Source organism: Cibotium barometz, chromosome 60 (assembly GCF_041138505.1).
Source record: "Cibotium barometz isolate CiBa-2024 chromosome 60, ASM4113850v1, whole genome shotgun sequence".
NCBI lineage: Eukaryota > Viridiplantae > Streptophyta > Polypodiopsida > Cyatheales > Cibotiaceae > Cibotium > Cibotium barometz.
In genome coordinates, this window is record NC_141105.1 from 27,515,924 (window position 1) to 27,535,113 (window position 19,190).

General features: G+C 45.8%; 1 protein-coding gene across 1 annotated transcript in view; it reads right to left on the bottom strand.

Moving 5' to 3' along the window:
* LOC147605195 (uncharacterized) overlaps positions 1 to 19,190 on the bottom strand; it is a 204,783-nt gene that overhangs the window by 33,501 nt on the left and 152,092 nt on the right. Inside the window, exons 35-41 of the mRNA XM_086794295.1 lie at positions 17,450 to 17,869; positions 17,058 to 17,202; positions 16,675 to 16,922; positions 16,433 to 16,549; positions 5,569 to 5,652; positions 5,364 to 5,447; positions 4,621 to 5,208 (exon numbers count right to left, since the gene is read on the bottom strand). Coding sequence (XP_086650421.1) covers positions 4,621 to 5,208; positions 5,364 to 5,447; positions 5,569 to 5,652; positions 16,433 to 16,549; positions 16,675 to 16,922; positions 17,058 to 17,202; positions 17,450 to 17,869 — 1,686 coding nt within the window. The remainder of the gene's footprint in view (positions 1 to 4,620; positions 5,209 to 5,363; positions 5,448 to 5,568; positions 5,653 to 16,432; positions 16,550 to 16,674; positions 16,923 to 17,057; positions 17,203 to 17,449; positions 17,870 to 19,190) is intronic.

Genomic DNA, 19,190 nt, shown 5'->3' on the forward strand with positions numbered 1-19,190 from the left:
CTTCAAGAATGGGGCATCGGCTTTGGTAGTGTCCATATTCTCCACATTGGTAGCAGAGGATGGGGCGATTTGGAGTGGGGAAGGGCGACCATTCATGGGGGCTGCTACCATAGTGGTGCAGGGGGGTTGGGATGAGTGGTGGAAGGTAGGTCACCTGAGGAGTAGGTTGGTAGAGGGGGGGTGTGGCAGTGTGGAAGGTTGGTGGGAAGCATCGGCATAATGGGTAGGGTTAGGAGTTGTTGAGGCGGGGTGTGGGGCTTGTTGCTGGTGAAGTTGACGGAAACCCTTCACATAATAACAGTCTTTATATATATACCTAGATGAATCCAGGAACATGCCCAAATTCACCTTTTAGGAACGTGCATGTTATATACTCATGGTAGTCAACCCACAAGGCTATATAACTATCAACTCCATTATACATAGTATGGACTAGATACTACGACATCCCAACTAACGTCATCAGTGCCCAATAGTGGGTGTAGAACTCTGTATCAAGATATGCTCTCACACACGCACTCCACACACACACACACACACACACACTCCACATATATTCACACAAAGCCCTTCGTACTAAGTTTCTGTCAAACCTCCAGAGATGCAGGGTAGACTCAACCATAATGAAGCCTAGCACTAAGGGAAGTAGCAAATAGAAAGAATTAGTACAACAAATAAGTAGTTGATAGGGAAAATGCACCGCTAAAGATAGAAAGAATTAGCACAATATCAACTGGCTGCAACTCGGACGAAAACTTCACAATGTGAAATCTGCATGTCCGCTAATACGGCTGAATTATATACCTAGATGAATCCAGGAACATGCCCAAATTCACCTTTTAGGAATGTGCATGTTATATACTCATGGTAGTCAATCCACAAGGCTATATAACTATCAACTCCATTATACATAGTATGGACTAGAAACTACGACATCCCCACTAACGTCATCAGTGCCCAATAGTGGGTGTAGAACTTTGTATCAAGATATGCTCTCACACACGCACTCCACACACACACACACACACACACACACACACACACACACACACATAAGAGCATATATTCACACAAAGCCCTTCGTACTGAGTTTCTATCAAACCTCTGGAGATGCAAGGCAGACTCAGCCATAATGAAGCCTAGCACTAAGGGAAGTAGCAAATAGAAAGAATTAGTACAACAAATAAGTAGTTGATAGGGCAAATGCACCGCTAAAGATAGAAAGAATTAGCACAATATCAACTGTCTTTATCTTCGTGTCCCCCCTTTTCATAGAAGGAGTAGTACCTCCTCTTTGGACGGTGTGTCCCGGATGCTTGGCATATGGTACACCACAACCCCTTCTTAGCTTCTTGTTGGGTCTTCAAATCTCCAATCTCATTCTTGAGTTGGAGCAAAGTGCTTTCCTAATTTTGAGATTTCTAGCTCACTTTGAGTTCAAACAGTTCCCGCTTTAGTTGAGCCACCGCGTCATCTAGTGGTGTTGCCATTGGAATTTGGAGGTGTAAAGCCCACATCACACTCAAACATGAGGCGCGCGTTTTCTAGCTGGGAGGCTAGCTCTTGGAATTCCAACAAGGTGGTTGGTGTCGACCGACTATCCGAATTCTTCTGCTAGGTTATCTTGGGCAAAGCCTGTGTCACTCGTTGACCTACCATGAAGTCGCGAGGTTAGGCAGGCCACTAGCACTGTGGTCCGCATCACAAGTTCTGACGCACTCCCCCCTAATAGTAGTTGCAGTTTCCCTAGATCCTCCTCGTAGTTACTAGGTTGGAAGGTGTTCCTTTGGGTGGTCGAGTCCACAAAGTGGTCGGTTGGGAATTGATTGAACCATTTGTCAATAGAGCCTTCCAAAGTGGACGGAAAAAGTACCTAGAAGGCATACTGCTCAAGACCTCGGCTCTTGCACATAGAAATGAACTGCTGGAGGCACTCATCTACATCTTCATGGTGGATCCTTTGAAGGTGGGAAGCTTGACATTTACCTGGCCCAACACTGTGGAAAGGGGTTCCAGGCCAGGAGGGTTGGTTGGGCCTCCAACATTGTTACCAAGGTGGGGTTACCAAGATTGGCCACCATAGGGGTGGAAGGGCGTCCTTAGGAGGTACGTAATTGAACCTCTTCTGGCTAGCAATGTATTGAAAGGGGACCGGGCTAGCACGGGAGTGTGTATTGGGCATACATAGGAAAGAGGACTCCAAGTTTCAAGTGTCCCACCTGGCGTGCCAAATGGATAAGGCATTTGACTTCTAATAAAGGGATTGTGGATTCGTGTCCCATTGGGCGTGCCAACTTTTAGTGCACCTGTAGCAAGGTTGGTTGCTCGGCACACTAAAGTGGCGGTTCTCCTCTCGACAGTATATCTGGAGTCCTCAACACTCACGACACAATGTACACTTAAAATAGACTAGAATGTAAGCATAGCACAATGACAAGAATACTGTAAACATTACTTGCATTACTCCCGAGAAACTGTTACATGCCCCTAACTACACCATGCATACCCAACAGTGCTCATAGTGGGTCGGATGAAACAAGACGGTATAACACAGTGACTACAGGACTCAATGAACAAGACTAAATGGGAAAGGATGATCCCCAAGGATGAGCTGAGGAATCATGTGGAGGCGGTGGAGTCCGTGGAGTCGGTGTCATCTCCTATCTTTGGCAGATGCCCATTGGGGTGACAGTGCGGTGCCTTCAATGTCGGTGCGTGCACACCTCTTGTATCCATTGGTGGTGCGCTTTAGGAGATCTGTTGCTGGACGGTCCACCAAATGCTCGGACCAGGACGGTCCAATGTGGGCACACCTCTTGTATCCATTGGTGGTGCGCTTTAGGAGATTTGTTGCTGGATGGTCCACCAAATGCTTGGACCAGAATGGTCCAGTGTGGGCACCCTTAGTGGCTATACTAGTGTGGACTGAGGGTATAAATTCTTTGAATCTATCCGAGTAGCAACAATTTGGCATTCCACAGTGTGTAACTGAAGAAAGGCAAACTCTTCAAAGGGATGGCTGTATCAATTCACTCCCACACCTAATGAAAAAATTTGATGGGGCATCCACCATATAGCCAAAGGCACCAAGATCCTTGAGTCGTAGACTTAGGGAGGGGGCCGATAGACCAATGCTTCCCTAAGCGACCCACTATTTTCATAGGATGGATGACAATATCTGGAATAAACACCTCAGTATTGCATCTCATCAATCTCCATGCTACCAAGATAGTGTAGAATACACCGTCTCCCTCCTGATCCTTGTCCGTCTGCTGTTGTGGCCCAATACCTGTAGAGGTACACCTCTCTTGAAGAAAGCACCTAGCCATCTGGGGTGATACTCATCCTAGAATGTGTGAGTAAGGCACTCATGAGGGATCACTGCATCAATCTCTCAATCCTCCTTTGGGATCCTAACTACAGGCCTCTCTTTGATCAATAGGAAGATTAAAAACCTTCCAAGATCCAACTGTCGGTGCGCATCTCTCTCAGCTTGGCCACTGCAAGTCTGCATGTAACTAGAAGCACCTAGGAGACGACTAAGGTCATCCCTAATAAGATCATTCCACATGGGCTGTCTATCTGCCTCTTCCTCTGATCTTGGAAGCATCTGTCTCAAGTAGGTTCTCATGTTTCTGTTAGCAGTCATCTCCTGTCTGTACACTATGTCAAGGCCTTTGTTGTGGGTGTGCCCGCCCGTATTTAGTATCTTCCCACTTTTCCTCACTCTCCGTATTTTTTTCCTATTTTTTTGGATGTTTTTATGTTCTTAGTATTCCATGACGAGTTTCCATGGACAGTTTTGTATCACCCCAGTGAGATAGCTATATTTATGTTTTCATTCTGTTTTATTTTCCATTTCCATGATGAGATATGCCATGGACATTATTGTATCACTTTGGTCTCATAGGCCCATTGGGTCTTTAGTAGACGCTTAATATATCTTTCTTTCTTTCTTTCTCTCTCTCTCTATCTATATCCCTTGGACACGTGGTTGAATATGTCACTGCACGCTCCATTGGGCTTACAGACAACTCGGCACGGTGACTACCCGCATCTGCTTTCTCCAACGGCTGCTACAACACAGCTGGCCAGGATGCAACAGCTATGTGTTGGCAGCAGTGGGTAGGGATCGTCAGAGTGGGAAGCCTAGGCAGCTGCAACAGTGGTAACAAATACCCAGGAGGGATGGGGGTATAGAGCAGCAAACCATACGTTGGCGGAAAGTGGCTGTAGAGGTGCATCAGGGCAATGGCGGGCAACTTGGGGTATGGAGGCCGGTCAGACGCATGAAAAGCCAGAAATTGAGGGGTGGAAGAGGGGAGATACATGGAATAAAGTCGTAGAGGACACTAGCTAGCCTATACAACCAGCCAAATCATGTGGTGTTCTTGCATGCTTCTTGCATGCCAAGCATTATAAATTCGCCCAGTCTCCGGATCAAAGCACAACGAGAATGGTTGCCCTTTAATAAATGACCAAATGGGCACCCTCAATGAACAAAAGCCTAGAACACTCATGCCTTGCTGTAGAGGTTGTATATTTCATCAAAAAAATTCAATCCATAAAATGCATAGATTAAAAAAAAATTCAGATTATAGCAAGGAAGCTAGTAAGTACCTGAACTATTGCATGAAAGAAGCACAGTGCGTACAACATTCTTCTCCACTCTTTTCCCTTGGAGCAATTATTGAAAAATTCCTGATCTGAGATTGGATGCATGTGGTAGCTACCCGCAATGTTTGCCTTCAATCCATTAGGTGGTTCATTGGTCATTTTGACAGCATTTTGGAGAATTGAAATAGGAAATGCTTCTGATGGATAACTTGTCAGCCAAAGCCTAAATTTCTGGTGTGTTTTCTCCGGAGTAAGTTCGCTCTCCCAATACCTTTCCAAAGTGGTCATCCAAGAAGGGGCAAGATGACAATTTTGTAATGCGACCCAGTAGCCTTCTCGAGCAGCTTCACTTATTGCAGATATAGCTACTGGTCCCTGTCCCTGACCAAGTGAGACTGACTGTAGTTTTATTCCATGGTCTCCAGCAAGCTTGATTAACACAGACATGGGATCCGAACCAGGAGAGAGTATGAACACCAATGGAGCCGTAGGAGATGAATCATTATAGCAGACTTCTAAGTTTAATAGCAATGGCTCAATAAATTGCTGGCCTAGTGTCTCAGCAATGTAATCTACAATTGCCAATACGAGCTGCGTTCAAGGTAGAACAGTACATAAGATGTTAGAATAGCACCAAACACTAACAAGGTTTTTTTGACCTCACATGTGTATGTAAGTGTGCACAATCAAATATGCATGCATGCACGCAACATATACAACTCTTTGTACCTATATAAAAAACGAACCTTATCTGGTCGCAGACATCGCAATATCAGCATTTTTTGAAACCTATCTAGCTCAAAATTCCATGGCATTGGAAGTTGCTCCACCTGTGAAACATTGTCTTGGGGTCTTTGTCTTATTAACCAATGTTTTTAGACACAACAATATTGGCACAACTTGTACTTTATGAATGGAAATTATAATAATTCAAATAAAATAAGATCTTACATGAGGTTCCTGACTGTCGAATACTACACACCATTCTTGAGGTTGCTTTTGAATGCTCTTGTCCAACTCATGGAAAATTTTCAACTATTGACAACCAACATGCCATTTAATGAGATCATGGTAAAGCACACAAAGATTACACTGATGTCAAGCTACATGAAGACAATGTTTTGTAAAGAGAGAGCTCAAAATACATTAGGCGATAAAAATTAAAGGATTCTTTTTGTGAACATTGACAACCTCACAACTATATAAAACGGTACATAAGTGGTTCACTAGCATAAACAGAGCATATGATAGAACCCAAATATATATTCAGATAAATAGCACACGCACACACACACACACCACACACACATATGTATATATATATATATATATATATATATATATATATATATATATATATATATATATATATATATATGTATGTATATGTATATATATATGTATATATACGTATAGATATGTATATGTATGTATGACATATATATGTATATGTATGTATATGTATGTATGTACATATATATGTATGTATGTACATACATATATATGTATGTATGTATATGTATGTACATACATATATATGTATGTACATGATATATGTATGTACATACATATATATGTATATATATATATATGTATGTATGTATGTATGTATGTATGTATGTATACATACATACATACATACATACATACATACATACATACATACATATATATATATATATATATATATATATATATATATATATATATATATATATATATATATATATATCTATCATACATACATACATATGTATGTATGTATGTATGTATGATCACTGGGAGGTCATTTTGGGCAGATTTGTAGGTTCTATCCTGGGCTGCCCTTTTGCCACTTCACTTATTTGCGATTGGAAACAGGTCCTTTCGCATGCTCATTGGGCACCCTTCCTTTTGTCTCATGCCAATTCCCTTCGGCAGGAAAGCATTTACTGGAGTGCTGTTTTTGATTCTCCATTGGCCCTGCAAGAGCCGATTCGGGCATACAATCTCAGCAAATTGGGGATTAGGTGCATAAATGATGTTGTTGATGCTATTGGTCAAATGCTTTCCTTCCCTCAGGCTATGGCCTCCTATCCACTAGCCATGCATCACAGGTTCATTTGGGGGAAAATTGCTGACTTGCTGCAGCCTTTTCTTCCCATCCCTCCTTTATCTAACAGGGACAGATTACAGGATTGGCAATTACACCTGGTGGGCTCAAATTCTCGTCCTGTTATTCTTTGTGACCTAACGGTTAGGACGACATACTCTTTCCTCCAGCCATCACCATGGATTCATTCACATGCTAATTCTCTTTGGCATATGACAAAATCACTTGCTTGGTGGCGAAAGAATCTTCGCAATTTATGGAGGAGTAAATTGCCTCTCAAGCAAAAGCTTTTCCTATGGCGTTGTCTTACAGGTTCCTTATCTGTGGGGGTCACTCTTGCTAAACGAAAGATTGCATCTGCTTCTCGTCTTCGATGCATGGCCCCTTCTGAAACAGTGCCTCATTTGTTTTGGACGTGCTCCAGCACTAAGGCCTTCATCCGCAAAATTTCCATGTTACTTCGCCTTCGTTTCTCTAACTCTTTTTTTGGGAAACACTTTTGGCTTTTTGGCAGACTCCCTTATATGTTCAGCTCCCCTCCCCTTGCTTCCCGTTTCCACCCTCCCTTCCTTTCCTTCGCCTCCTTGCCTACCTTTTCCCCTTGGTTCGGATTGCTCCTCATCCGGATTCAAGTCGGCCTTCTTCTTCAATTAGCATCATGGCTAATCATTCTCCCTCGACCGGGCAAACCATTGTTTTTTCCGAAGCCAAGCTCGCTGTCCTCTTCGCCGAAATTGAGAAAGACTCCAAAACGACCCTCATTGCCAGAATATTTGGATCTCACCCTTCCCGTCTCCAGGCTCGGGATCGGGTCCTGGCGGCTATGCCTTCCGACCTCGCTCCACACTTTCGAGATGTTAGGTTGCTTGGAAGAGGTTTCTTCCAAGTGGATTTTGATTCCGAGGACGCAGCCTCAGAGGTTTTGAAGGGCAGCCCTTTGCCATTGGGCTCAAGGAAGGTTTTTTTTTATTCCCTACTCCAGCTATTTTGGCCCTGTTGAGGAAGACTGGAACCGTTTCTCGATTACTCTCAGATTCCCAGCTCTTCCTCGCGCATATTGGCCTATGCTTGAGGCCATCGGGTCCGCCTTTGGGCTGGTTCTTCAAGTGCCCCCTGTAGGAAAAATGGGGGAGAGACAAAGCTAAAAACTGAAACTGAAATGAGAGCAAGACACAAAGCTTAAACATACCTTGAGATGAGTGTAGACAAGACACAAGATTGATACTTTCATTGATGTGACACCCATAATATATAGGTGAGAAGTACAAGATAGAGAATGAGTGCATATGGGATAAATCCCTGAGTGCCACGTGGCATTAGACTATACTAGAAGAAGTACACCTAGTGTGCACTTATCTCCAACACCCTCCTTAAGTGGACACTAGGAGGAAGACAAAAGGACAAGACTATGACATGACAAAAGATAAGACCAAGACAGAGAGACCAGACAAGGATTGAGAGACAAGCTAGAAGACAAGATGGACAAGACTAGAAGACAGAAGACAGACATAAAGACTGATAGACTGAGAGACAAGACATGACAGACAAAGATCCTGAGACACCCCTCCTCAAGTGATATCCTCATATGGGTCCACAAGGGTAGGGACAAGAGTGGATCATAGACAGACAAAGAGAGAGACAATCAGCCAGTAGAGTGGTCCCACAGAGAGAGAGACTTTCAGATAGACATGAGAGAGACTGACAAAATAGGAGATAAATGGGGACATAGACAAAATGCCAAAGAGAATGTGGGTAGCTAATCCACAAAAGATAGGCATATAGACTGATAGACAGAGTGTCAAAGACATGTGACAGGATAGACACACAGGATAGACTCATAGACAAAGAGACTGACTGATTGTAGATAGACAGAGAGATGGACCTTGACTAATAATCCCTCCTCAAGGGCAATCCTCCTGCTAGAGTGAGTAATGCAGGGATGCCTCTTGGGTAGGTACAAAGATAAGTCCAAATAGACATGACATTACCCCCATGATCTACATCATTGGTGATCATTGGTGGTAGATAGCATGAAAGCATAGACAGATATGTGAGAGATGGGAAGGTCTTACCATACTTGGCAGTGTCTAATCCCGTACAAGATAGAGAGTAGATCTGAAAATTAATTTTGAAGAATAAACTAGAACTAAAAATATTGCAGCATAGAAAGATAATCCATTTTGGTTTTACCTCAGGTCTTCCACCCTTTCAGGGGTAACCCGAGAGAAAGACTGCTGCAAACAGAGAATTCTGCAAATAGAAAGAGATGAAGTACAAAACCACGATACCCAGAGAAACCGGAGAGAGCAGAGGTGCAGAACTTGAGTTGCAAGCTGGAGCAGAAACAATAGGCGGAGCAGAGGCAAACAGGGCAGCGATGAGGGTAGGGGCAGCACGGGCTGCACCTAGAGAGATGCCATCGAGAGAAAGAGTCGCCCAGTTGAAGCTTGAAAAACCACGAGCTAAAGAAACGTTGAAGTAGAGAGAGACGAGTTGAAGCGGGTGGAGGATAAGCGCAGGAGAGAGGTGAGAGGGATCTGCATCGGTTGAGCCCATACATAGGTGGCGGAGGGAGGAGATACAGCCCGATTGGTGTGAAAGCGGCGGCCCTCACAGCAGCCATCAGCAGGCCAAGCCAGATGAACGGGTCGCAATGGCGTGAAGTGCGCCGATAATGTAGGCGAACCCACGTGGTCAACCGTTGAGCCATGAGCAAGAGAACCGAACCAAGCGCCTGAGGGCAGGCGTAGATGCAAAGGAAGCTTGAAAGCTCATTGAAAAACTTCTCTCCAGCCTCGGAGTCCCTTTTGACATCCGCCGAGGAGTAGCCAGAGATGCAGTAGTCAGGGTGCCTCAACAGCGCAAGGACAGTTTCTGTCAGAACATGATGAAGTCCTTCAGGAGTAGAAGTGTCAGCTCGTTCAGCTATACGATCCAGATCTTGTTGCAAAGAGTGTGCCATTCCCAGCAGACCAACCTGGAGCTTCAGGACACTGGTTTTGCGTGTCGAAGTGAACAGATTGGACTCTATGTGATCGGTGAGGAAGCCAGAGATGAAGAAGAAGGCCAGAAACCCGAGAATGAGCACCAGGAAGCTTGAGGGCGAACAAACCTGCTCTGATACCATGTAGGAAAAATGGGGGAGAGACAAAGCTAAAAACTGAAACTGAAATGAGAGCAAGACACAAAGCTTAAACATACCTTGAGATGAGTGTAGACAAGACACAAGATTGATACTTTCATTGATGTGACACCCATAATATATAGGTGAGAAGTACAAGATAGAGAATGAGTGCATATGGGATAAATCCCTGAGTGCCACGTGGCATTAGACTATACTAGAAGAAGTACACCTAGTGTGCACTTATCTCCAACACCCCCCCTCCGCCTTGCCGACATCTTCTGCCCAGGTGGTGACTGCCGCAGCGGATGCTGTCCCTAGGGTCATGGTTCTTGCCCGTGACTGTGAGCTCTTTGAGGACTATGTTTTGCTTCCGGGCCCTAGTGGTCTTTTGAAGCAACGTATGGAGATTGCAGGTAAACCTGATTAGTGCCGGGTTTGTCACCAATAGGGTCACTTTGCTCGAGATTGCCCTCGGGCTCGGGGTCGCAGGAGGTCTCGCAAGCGTGCTTCTCAGGCGCCACCTCCCTTGGATCCTTCCCATCCTACAGTCCGCCAGGTGTGGCGAGCTGTCTCTCACGTGCGCCCCCCTGGTGCGATTGATGGGAAGACCTCCTCGGATCTTGTACCTCAGATAGATGATGTTTCTAGGCAGAGGGATGTATCAGCTCATGCTTCTTTGCAGGGAGATGATATATCAGATCAGGATGATTTTGCTGAGTCCTCTCTACTTGCAGGGGGCGATATGCATGATGTTCAACGCAGTGGGAATCATGTATTGCAGAATTTTCAACATGATGCCATTGCCCTTGATGCCTTGCAGGGTGCACAGGTTTCTCGTATATATGCACGTACTGTGCAGGGCCTCGGACAAGGGCATGTCAGTGGACTTTGCCCCGTGGATTATCCCGTCCTCCAGCATTATGAGAGGCGTCCTCAAGCTGCCCATCGTCTTCTTAGATCGGGAGTCAAACCCTCTTCTCTTCCATGAGAATCGTCTCATGGAATGTTCAGGGCCTTGGAGGGCTTCCCACCCGTGGTTGGAAGCGCCTTCTGAAGGACCAGCTTCACCCTGCTGTTGTTATAGGAGGGTCTATGGATATACTTTTGTTGCAGGAACACAAATTGGATAGATCTCAGTGTGGCAAAACTGGTAAGATGCTTTCTGGCCACACCTACTTGTCCTTGCTGTTGGGACTAGAGGGGGTGTTTGCATTTTAGTGGCAGCATCTATTATGCCTCATGTTATTGGGCATGGTGTTATCATCCCTGCTAGAGCGCAGTGGATCTTGATCATGCATGAGGGTCAGAAATTAGGAATCTTGAATATCTATGCACCTAACGTGAGAGGTGAAAGGGTGGCCTTTTGGGACACCATTACAAATGTCATTCCCCAAGTTGATCATTGGATAGTGGGAGGAGACTTCAATATGGTTGAGCAACCTTCTGACAAGAAGGGTGGACGACGCGAAGGGGGTTTACACCCTTTGGAGCGAGCCTCATGGGAGAGGTTCACGCTCTCTTTCTTTGGCAGGGATTGCTGGACTAAGGATGACTTCCAAAGAAGGCCAAACTCCTTATCTTTCTCTTGGCATAACCGTAGGAGCGGGAGTGAGAGAATCTTTGCACGTCTGGATAGATTTTATGTGGATGATTGGTCCCTGGACAGAGGAGGCACCATTGCTATTATGCCTCGCACCACCAAATCCGATCATTGCCCCGTCGTTTTGTGTCTCAGGGAGCCTGGGGCTCGCTTGGCCTCTCCCCGTGTCCGTATCCCCAACTCTCTTTATCTAGATGCTGACATCTCCCTTGAGATCAGAGAGAGATGGAGATCTTGTGATGGTCCCGATCCTCGTCATAATATTGCACTAGCGCTTGAGAGGACCAGCCATCATTATCATAGCGCTGCCTTGTCCAAGAAGAAGGAGGCTCAACATGAAAAGCATCCACATGCGTCTTGGCTTACAGACCTCTTGACCATAGTTGAGCAGAGCTGCAGTTGGCCATGGACAGGAGGGCTGAGTTCGCGTTTCATGCGAACGAGGCTTTTTGGACTCAGATGGGTGGCAGATGCAACAAAGAGTTTTTTTCAGCACACAGGCCTTCCCATGGCAGGGAATTTGTGAGGTATTTGTAGGATTCACAGGGTGAGGTTCAGATTGAACCTGATAAGGTAAGGGGTATTGCTTCAGATTTTTATTGGTCTTTGTTGACTGTAGAGGTGCCCTCTCCTCTGAGAGATGTGGCATGGTAGAAAGTTTGGGAGTGCATGCCTAGGCTCATTACAGATGCTATGTGTTTTTCCCTGGATGCCCCTTTCTCGAAGGATGAATTCCTTCATGCAGTACATGCTCTTTCCAGTGGTTCATGCCCAGGGATGATGGTCTTTCTCCCGCCTTCTTTATTCTTTTTTGGGATCATATTGGAGATGCTATCATTGTTGGCCTTTAGGAAATGTGGCTGTCGGGTATGATGCCGCCATACCTCATGAAGGGGCTGATTCACCTTATCCCCAAGAGTGGGGACAAGACTGACATCAAACAATGGAGGCCCATCACTCTCCTTGGATCTGCATATAAGATCTTTCTCCAAAGGACTATCCATGATACACAGAATGGGTTCCTCCGAGGAAGGAGTATATTTGATAACATCTTTTCTTTCTGGGAAGCTGTCAAGTGGGCAGAGTCTAGTCAGCAGCCTCTTGCCATTCTTTTGTTTGATTTTGAAAAAGCTTATGACAGAGTGGATTGGAATTTTTTGGAGGGCACTATGGCACATATGGGGTTTTCCCAAAATTGGATCAGGGGGGTATCCTGCTTATACAGGGAGGCTCATAGCACTGTTTTAGCTTGTGGGGGACGCGGCGAGTGTTTTCAAATTTCCCGTTCGGTGAGGCAAGGCTGTCCCCTCGCCCCCTTACTGTACCTCAGTGTAGCTGAGGATATGAGCAGGTTTCTTCGGGATGCCCCTGGTGTTGTGGGTCTCAGGCTGCCTTTATGCATGGAGGAAGAGCTTTTGGACTCTGAGTTAGCAGATGATACGGCATTGTTCCTTGAGGTTTCACATGCTTGTTTATGTGCTTTCCGGACAGCCTTGGAGGCCTTTTGTTTGGCAATAGGAGCTACTATCAATTGGCATAAATGAGTTGGTTTTTGGATCAGTGATTCTCCTCTTGTAGATTGGGGTACAGATGTTGGTTTTACTTGGATTGAGAGAGGATGCTCTGCCAGATACCTTGGTTGTCAGGTGGGTGTTGACATCTCCCCTGCACAAGAGTTTGCTCCAGTGCTCTTCAGCAATAAAAGCAAACTTCATCACTGGAGTAGGAGGAAGCTCGACTTGGGCTCTAGAGCTTTGGTGGTTAACCAAGTTTTGCTAGCCACGACTTGGTTTATTGCTTCGTGCTGGATTTTTCATAAGGGATGCATTGGCCAGCTTCGTCGCCTTATTCAGAACTTTCTTTGGTCAGGGCTTGATGGAAATGCACACACCAGGGCTAGAGTTGCTAGGGAAACCATTATCAGGCCTAAGCAGGAAGGGGGATTGAATATCGTTGACCCCAAGGTGCAATGTAAGGCTTTGCTCTGTAAGCTTGTTGTTAGGGGCTTTCTTCTAGGCACTGAGCCGTGGAAGGACTTTCTCATGCAACAGATCACGCAATGTGTCCCTGTTCGCGAAGGTGACTGGACTCTCAGCTCACACTTTATTATTTCAGATGTAGTTCACTGCTCCCCTTCGTCCCCCCTGGTTAGGTCCCTCCTACGGGCCTGGGACTGCCTGAGGAGTTTTTTGGTACACATCCCCCTGCGTTCAGCGGAGGAAGCTAACAAGCAGCCCATTCTGTGGAATGATTTGATCTTAGATGTGCATGGTAGGCCTCTTGGGGCAGCTATGCATATTCTCTGGGCTGGCTGGGAGACCCTATGCCCCATAGTGCTGGCTTGGAAGAGGTCTCAGAGCCTTACCGAGGTGCAGAGATTGGATTTCACGCAGCATTTGAGAGGCTCTAGCCGGAGGATTGCACAGATTGATGCAGCCATTCCCAACCACTGGATTACTGGAAGGTTGTCATCATTCTTGGTTTGGGGTTTTCTCTAGGACAGGTGTTCCTCTTCAGGTTATGGGTATCTCCTTGCCTAGGGAGGATGATGTACCGGTCTTTTTTTCTGTACAGGATGGATGGCAGCTGGAGAGATGTGATGTGCACGACCTTATTGAGGGTTCCCAGATTCGTCCTGTCAGAGTTGTTGGCAAGTTAGGGAAGCATGTCTTTGTTGACCCCCCCTCCCCTCCGCCAGGGATGATCACAGAGAGTGTTAGCCTTTGGTTGTTTGGTGGCTGCCTTATCAGACATTTGCATTGGGACCCCGGTGAGTGGGAGTGGAAGGATGCTTGTAACCCTTTGAAAAGCATGCCTTTTTTCAGTTATACGGTGTGGAATGCCAAACATCTTATCTTGGGACACATTCAGAGTGTCCCTACTCTTAGACCCCATTGGGAGTCTTACGGCTTTTCGATTGACATTCAGAGGGTATTTTGGCGGAGATTGTGGCATTCTTATAGGAAGCCACAGAATTCCTCCTTTATCTGGGTTTCCCTTCATGGTGGTCTGGCCACCAATCAGTGGAGGTCTGTTACTGGTGCTTGCCCAGCATGCCCTAGATGTGCAGGAGTTTCGGAGTGAGTTTACCATTGTTTATGGGAATGCAGGGAAGCATAGAGGGTTTGGTCTGCGATTGCACACCTCTTTCGTAGGATTAAGAGGGATGCTATCATTTCTTTTGGTTCTATCATTTGGTTGACACAGTCTGGGCCTCAGCTGAGGTTCGAGGGGACTGACAGGAGCTTGGCCATTATGGTTAGGCAAGGAGTTGCTCGGCAGTGTTGCCTTCAGGATTTGCCACTTTCACACTTTGTCCCTCCGGCACAGAGGTTAGACAGTTCTTGGGAGATTATTGCTAGCATCTCAGCCTGGAATATCTGGAAGGCTAGATGCACTGAGGCCATTGAGGGTACTCCAGTTCTTGTTTCTCAGTGTCTTTGTAGGATTTGGAGTGATATTATTCACACCATTATGGCTACCTGGGCCAGAATCCAGGGATCTTCGAGGGCTGTGGAGACGAAGCGCGCCCAGTTTATGAGAGAGTGGGACATTGGTATCTTTTTCACATCCTCTCACTCGGGACCCTATTGGCAGCACAGGGCTCCTGATTGGTTGAGATCTCCACCTTGCTTGGTGTGAAATCTCCATTTTGTAAAGTTTTTCATACTTAGTAGAAGTTATCTTTTCTGGAAAAGAAAAAAGTCCAGAAGTAGAAGTGCCGTGCCCTCCTTGCAAAACTAGGTTCCAGAGGCCGGGGAAGTAGATCGTCACGGGGAAGCCGGACACACTTGCCAGGGAGTCAGATGCAAGGTAGAAGCCATGGTGCCATCTTGTGAAGAATGCCGGAGCACTTCATATTGTGACGGGACTCTGTTGCATCACACGATCAACCACTGTGCGAGTGAATCAAACTCCACATGAAACACAAGAAAATGGATGCCGTTGATTTTTCCGGGCTTACCAATGAAGGCTGCCTGGAGCAAATCCCGGAATTCTCCGTGCGTAGGGTGGCTCCCTACAATTGCAAACCAAAGAAGAGGCCGTGAGGGAGGATACTGTTGAAGCTAAAAACTGGAGGTCCACCTCTGAAAATAGGCAAGGGATGGTGGCCTCGGACGGGGAGCCCTCTTAGAAGGCGAAGACCAGAAGTGCCTACTCTTGCCAATGAAGAACAACCCAGAAGCAAAGAAACTATGCGGAGGAAAACAGGTGACGGAAGAGGGAGAGCTGCCGAGACGGAAAGTGCGAAGGAGGAACAGGGGCGCACAGGAGGAAGGAGAGTGGCTGACAGAGAGAGAGTTGGGTAGCGCAAGGGGAGGCAAGGGCAACACCAAAGTGTAAAAGGAGGCCGAGGAGGAGCAAAGGAAGAGGGGACTGGGGGCGCGTACAGCCTGCTGGCTGCGCAGGAGGCGCAGAAGGGCTAGCAGCAGTGATGAAGAAGGTGCAGAGGCAGAGCAAGGGCAGGGAAGGCTGAGGTGAAGGAGGGAGGGGCAATGGCGAAACAGAAGGAAGGGGAAGGTGGGGACTGTGACCGGGACGGGTGCAGGTGGGCAACAGGGGAAAGCTCCAGTGTGAGCTTAACAGGCTCGATCTTTTGGATAGCCATTGCATCTGGACTGATATTATGCAAACATTATGGCCATTTGGTCGAGGATACATGGTTCCTCCCGATCTGTGGTTGTCAAGGGGAACAGCTTCCTCAGTGAATGTGGAAAGACTATCCATTCTTTTCTGAGTCCATCATGGTGTTTCCATCCACCTATGTGGTTCATTTATGCTATGAATGCTGTGGTGAATCATTGAATCTTGGCTCTTGTATTTTTTCTATCATCCTTAATAGAAGTCCTTTTCATGAAAAAAGTCCCTTATAATGAGTTCTTTTTTAAGAGTGTTAGAGGTGAATTATTACAAAAGCTAGATGTAATAAAAAACTGTGGCAAGTCACTATGGTAGATAAAGAACAGAAAATTGAGTTCCTTCTAATTTCAAGACATACCTTAGATAACCGATATATCTCATTCCAAGATTTTTCACTGAGCCAAGATAGTTCTTCCTGAGGTGGTTTCTCTGGTTGCTTTTCAAGAGCAATGCCTCCAGTCATCAAAAAGCTCAGCTGCAAGAGTATACAGAGGACCAAGCAAAGGAAATACTACATTTAAGAATTCCATTATTCCATTAGAACTCAAACCAGTCACCGCACAAGCGACAAGTATATCAAGATGAATTCAAAGCCCTTACCTCCTCCAAGTCTACATCTCCCTTGTCCATTTGTATCTTGATTGACATAAAAAATGCAAAAAGGATCTTGTCCTTTTCAAAGAGTGACCGGGATACATTGGAGTACAATGAAAAGGTAAAGTGGTCATTGAGCTTTTTGATACGAACACTGAGATCAGAAGACTTCTCACTCTTCTCAATTGAAAAGCCGAACAAATTTATAAACCATGGTAGAGAATACTGATACATTGGTTCAATATTTGCCATATCTGCAACATAACAGTCAAATTGTCTGTGAAGTGACTTTCTTGAGTATGAGAGAAACAGCCTAATTATTTTACACTTAAACTATACTGACAAATGATCATACGTTCTAAAGTCTATAAAGTACAACTTAATATTACCTGAGACACAGAAGAACAGGTTTGCTGCATGCTTGGCAGCTGGTTTATATCCGTTCCGAGCCTCATCGATTCTTGCCCCTGTATCTTCTGCAATTTTTTGTTTCCTAGATATGTCTTCAGCAAGGAGTTTGGATTGTGAAAGAACCTGAAAGAAAAAAACCTTAGAATTTAATGCTCATTTTTTTCCCGACTGGCCTTAGGCCTAAGATCCTCCCGTAGTTACCAATTTTAACTCCACTCGTAGGCGATGCTGCTGAGGAAGCACCATGTGGGGTTTTGAACCCAGGACCTCCTGGTCCTAGACAAACACCTCTACCACTTGAGCTATCACCTCATTGGTGAATTTAATGCTCATTCAATCCATCATTAATCTGATAATCAGCCAGACTTACTTGTATTCCACTCTCATCTTCCAGGATGTTTCCTTCCCGTGACAGAACCTCTAGTGTCTTGTCTTCGATCTCTTTAAGCTGTTTCTGGTTGTTAGCACCTTGCACTATCAATTGATTCTTCTGCTCCTCTAAGTCAGGCCTCTCTTTTGCCACTGATATACCTAAAATCTGGTCAAAAAGCCCTTCTAAAGTAATCATGAAATTTATCAAATTGACTTTGGCAGAAAGCTCTGGGCTGTAATGTGGGTTCCTGAGTTTGGTGGTGATATATAGGCGAAATTGCGGAGAGTATTCCAATATGCTGTCACCTAGCCGGATGCACAAGGTTCCACTTTGTTTAAAAGTTTGCTGCAATAATATTGGATCTAGCGCTGGATCAAGCTCACTTCCCACATTCTCTATGAGAACTGGTTTACCAAACTGCACAAATTTTAAACCAGAAAAGCATATTATCCTTCAAAACCACAAGGACTCTAGAAACATATATATTGACATCAACTTTATCAAAGTAAAGGAAATAGATAATTATGTCTAGATTTGGTTCCCTGGGCCATTGTGCTTCACCATGTAGTATGTATGCACCACATCTACACCTTGGACAAAACACGAACTCTCCCTGGGATGGCATTGGGGTTGTCCAGGTGACTAGCATATAGCAATGACACGACCGGGTGTGGTATGCTAGGGTTACCCGATGGTATACTCACATGGGCTTTATATGGACAAACTACCACCATTCCATATTAGTCTGGAGAGGGGCACTACATTTGCATGTAGACGGTGGCGGTGGGAGGCCTGTGGGTAAGGCTGCCAGTGGCGCCACCAAAATGTTGGATGGTGCAGAACGGGAGACCGCCTGCAACCAAAACACAAGCGCACTTCACAAAAGGTGCTGGGAACGTGAAGATGGGCAACATCCTGTTGATGGTGGTGCAGTGCACATACGACCACAGCTTTGATACCAATGTTAGATCAGTGGCTATGGAGGCTTCTGTACTACAGCCGTCATGACTATGATACTGATGGATATATGGAGAGAGAGAGAAAGAAAGAAAGATATATTAAGCGTCTACTAGAGACCCAATGGGCCTATGAGACCAAAGTGATACAATAATGTCCATGGCATATCTCATCATGGAATGGAAAATAAAACAGAAAGAAAACATAAATATAGCTATCTCCCTGGGGTGATACAAAACTGTCCATGGAAACTCATCATGGAATACTAAGGACATAAAAACATGGGAGCAACATCAGCTCCGAGTAGATGGTATACCACTGTCCAAAATGTCAAGCATGGGGCTGACGAGTATGGCCGAGAGGTCTCCCTCAGCTATATCACGTGGAAAGATAGCTCGATGGCGGTGGAGCATGTCCTGGATCTGGAGCTGATGAGGTGATCGTGGCCGATGGAGGGGTCGAGGGCGTCGGGCACGCTGGAGTGTAGAGGCTCGGTCCAAGGTAACTCCTCTCGGGCGAGGTAGGCCCAGAGCAGCTCGTGGAGGGTCCACAAGATCCACTATGTTGGTGTCCTCCACCTCCTGAGTCCGAAAGAAACTGGTGATGGTTGGTTGTTGAGGGAGGGGGCAGAGAGGTTGGGGCTTGTGTCTCAAGAAGGTGTCCCTGTGTCTGCGGAGCTCAAGCAGGAAGAGGCCCAGGCAACGCTGGTCCTCGAAGTCAATGATCCTGGAGAGTGGACCGAATCCCTCATGAAATAGACAGTGAAACCTCCTGCGGATCT